Genomic DNA, 3,064 nt, shown 5'->3' with positions numbered 1-3,064 from the left:
GATGCCAACTGGAAGGCTAGCCAAATGGCAAATCCTGCTCACTGAGTTTGGCATTGTTGATGTCAACCGCACGACCATGAAAGCCCAAGCCTTGGCCGATCATTTAGCTGAGAACTCGGGTGATGATGAATACCAACCCCTAAGCACTTATTTCCCAGACGACGAAGTAAATTAAGTTGAAGTAACCCCATAAGACACTAAGACTTGGAAAATGTTCTTCGATGGAGCTATAAATGCAAAGGGTGTTGGGATTGGGGCAATTTTGATTTCGCCCACTGGTCAGCATTATCCAGCCACATCCCAACTTCATTTTTTCTGTACAAATAACACCTCTGAATATGAAGCTTGCATCATGGGCATGAACATGGCAATTGATATGGATGTAGAAGAATTATTAATCATGGGAGATTCTGATTTGATCATTCAACAAGCACAAAGCGAATGGGAAACTCGAGATTTCAAGCTTATCCCATACAGGCAACATGTGGAAGATCTTAGAAAACGGTTTAAGTCCGTTGAATTTAGGTATATTCCTAGATTCCACAATGAGTTAGCCGATGCACTAGCTACCTTAGCTGTAATGCTGCCGTATCCAGGCAACGTCCATATTGACCCGTTGGAGATTCAAATCCGAGAAAGACATGGTTATTGCAACATGGTTGAAGTAGAACCAAATGACCAACCATGGTATCATGATATTAAAAGGTTCTTGAAAATAAAGGAATACCCTGAGCAGGCTAGTGGAGACCAAAAGAGAACCATCCGAAGGCTCGCCAACAGTTTCTTCTTAAGCGGAGAAGTGTTGTATAAGAGAACTCCAGAGTTGAATCTGTTAAGGTGTGTGGACGCCAAAGAAGCTGAAAAAATCATGAACGAAGTTCATTCAGGAGTGTACGGCCCCCATATGAACGGATATGTGCTTGCAAAGAAAATCCTGCGGGCAGGTTATTACTGGATGGCCATGGAAAAGGATTGCTTCAGTTTTGTCTGGAAGTGCCATCAATGTCAGATACACGGTGACCTAATTCATGCACCGCCTTCAGAGTTGCATCCTATGTCAGCACCTTAGCCGTTTGTTGCTTGGGGTATGGATGTCATTGGGTCGATCGAGCCGAAAGCCTCAAATGGACACAAATTCATCTTGGTTGCCATTGATTACTTCATAAAATGGGTCGAAGCGGTCATTTTTAAAGCCGTCACCAAGAAAGCAGTGGTGGACTTCGTACACTCTAACATTATCTATCGTTTTGGTATTCCAAAAACTATCATTACCGATAATGCCGCAAATTTGAACAGTCATCTGATGAGGGAGGTATGCGAATAGTTTAAAATTATGCATCATAATTCTACCCCTTACCGACCCAAAGCCAATGGTGCCGTTGAAGTGGCAAATAAAAACATCAAGAAAATCCTCAGGAAAATAATCTAAAGTTCTAGGCAATGGCATGAGAAGCTGCCTTTTGCATTATTGGGATATCGTACGACCATGCGCACATCAGTTGGGGATACGCCTTATTTATTGGTTTACGAAACTAAAGCCGTGATACCTACAGAAATCGAAATTCCCTCCCTTCGTATCATTGTTGAAACCGAAATCGAGGATGATGAATGGGTCAAAACCCGGCTAGAACAGTTAACTATGATTGATGAGAAACGGATGGCCGCGGTTTGTCATGGGCAGTTGTACCAACAAAGAATGGCCCGTGCCTACAACAAGAAAGTGCGACCTAAAAACTTCGAAGTGTGGCAACTCATAAGAAAACTGATGCCAAAAGGGGCATTGTACTTAGGAGATATTGAAGGAAATGACCCTGAAACGGCTGTCAATGCAAATCCAGTCAAAAGGTATTATGTTTAACCCCTTTCGCGGTCTTAACACTCTCCGGTTGGGATGACGAAGGCTTTCATTCTCGCTACCCAAACACTATCAAATTTTTGTAAACCCTTTGAGTGAGTTACTTTTCTTTGGTCACCCTCCTTGGAACCTGAAAGTTCAATTACCAAAAAAAAAAATCAAAAAAAAATCAATCAAAACAAAAACGAAACAAAAACAATTTTTTTTTTTTGAATTACGTTTGACTTGATTCCGAAAGGATACGTAGTCAGCCTCGCTCTGAGGTTCAGTCACACCAAAATAAAAATTCAAATTCCCCCGAAGATGGAAGTGGCCAGAATTTATAGTGGTTTGGTGGCACTTTCGCCTGCAAGGTTCCAAGGTTGTAATGCAATCCAAATTCTACCCAATTTTTTTTCAAGTCCTTCCGATCAATCGGTAAAGATGTCCAAAATTGGAGGATACAGTTACTCATATCTGATACAACCCAAACGAGAGAAACAAAATGAGAGAGTCTTATCAGTGAAAACCCACACGAGCACCATGAGGCGATGGTAAGCAAAGAAATTGAAAATGAGAGAGTCTCGTTAGTGAAAACTCGCAAATAGCACTACAAGGCTATTGTGAGAAGATAAATGAGAGAGGTTAGCTGGTGAAAACCTGCAAAGGGCACCACTGATCGAAAAAAGGATAATTGGTCACTGACTTGGACACAGTCCTAGGCAAGGTGTCTCAGTCTTGAGGTATAAGTTATGGTGGATTTCTGAGAGTTGGATGGTCAGATCAGGCATCTAGTCCAAGAGGCATGTCATGTTAATTGAAGTCCGCATACACTCCAAATAAGTCCTTATTTCCCTTCCCCGAAAGGGATACCTCTCGCCTAAATTCTTTTATCCATTCCATAATTTATTTTCTTTCAATCCCTTTCAGTCTAATTCTATTCTAAATTAAGACAAATAAAGGATGGCAAAACTGATCTATAAGATTCTCATTTGATACAAGTTAGTATGCAAAATGCAGCCAGCCTCGGCAGGTGCATCGAGTCGACCTCGACCAGCCGTGATAGCTGATGCTTCAAAATCAAGAATTCCCGAAAGGAAAGGGATTAAAGTCAAAGTGCCACAAAGGCAAAATAAAGTTAAAGAATGTTAAGTCCCACGTGATTAACCGTCCTGGTAAGATTTTGGAAAAGTCAAGATTTTCAGGGTTAGAAATGAAATCAATCCCCAG

General features: G+C 41.4%; 1 protein-coding gene across 1 annotated transcript; it reads left to right on the top strand.

Annotated features, from left to right (window-relative positions):
* Nucleotides 1-211: 211 nt before the first annotated feature.
* Nucleotides 212-1,069, top strand: LOC117276784 (uncharacterized). Its single transcript, XM_070183005.1, has one exon. The coding sequence runs from the start codon at nucleotides 212-214 to the stop codon at nucleotides 1,067-1,069; it is 858 nt and encodes a 285-aa protein (XP_070039106.1).
* The last annotated feature ends 1,995 nt before the right edge of the window (nucleotides 1,070-3,064 follow it).

Source organism: Nicotiana tomentosiformis, chromosome 8 (assembly GCF_000390325.3).
Source record: "Nicotiana tomentosiformis chromosome 8, ASM39032v3, whole genome shotgun sequence".
Lineage (NCBI taxonomy): Eukaryota > Viridiplantae > Streptophyta > Magnoliopsida > Solanales > Solanaceae > Nicotiana > Nicotiana tomentosiformis.
This window is presented reverse-complemented; position numbering and strand designations above follow the sequence as displayed.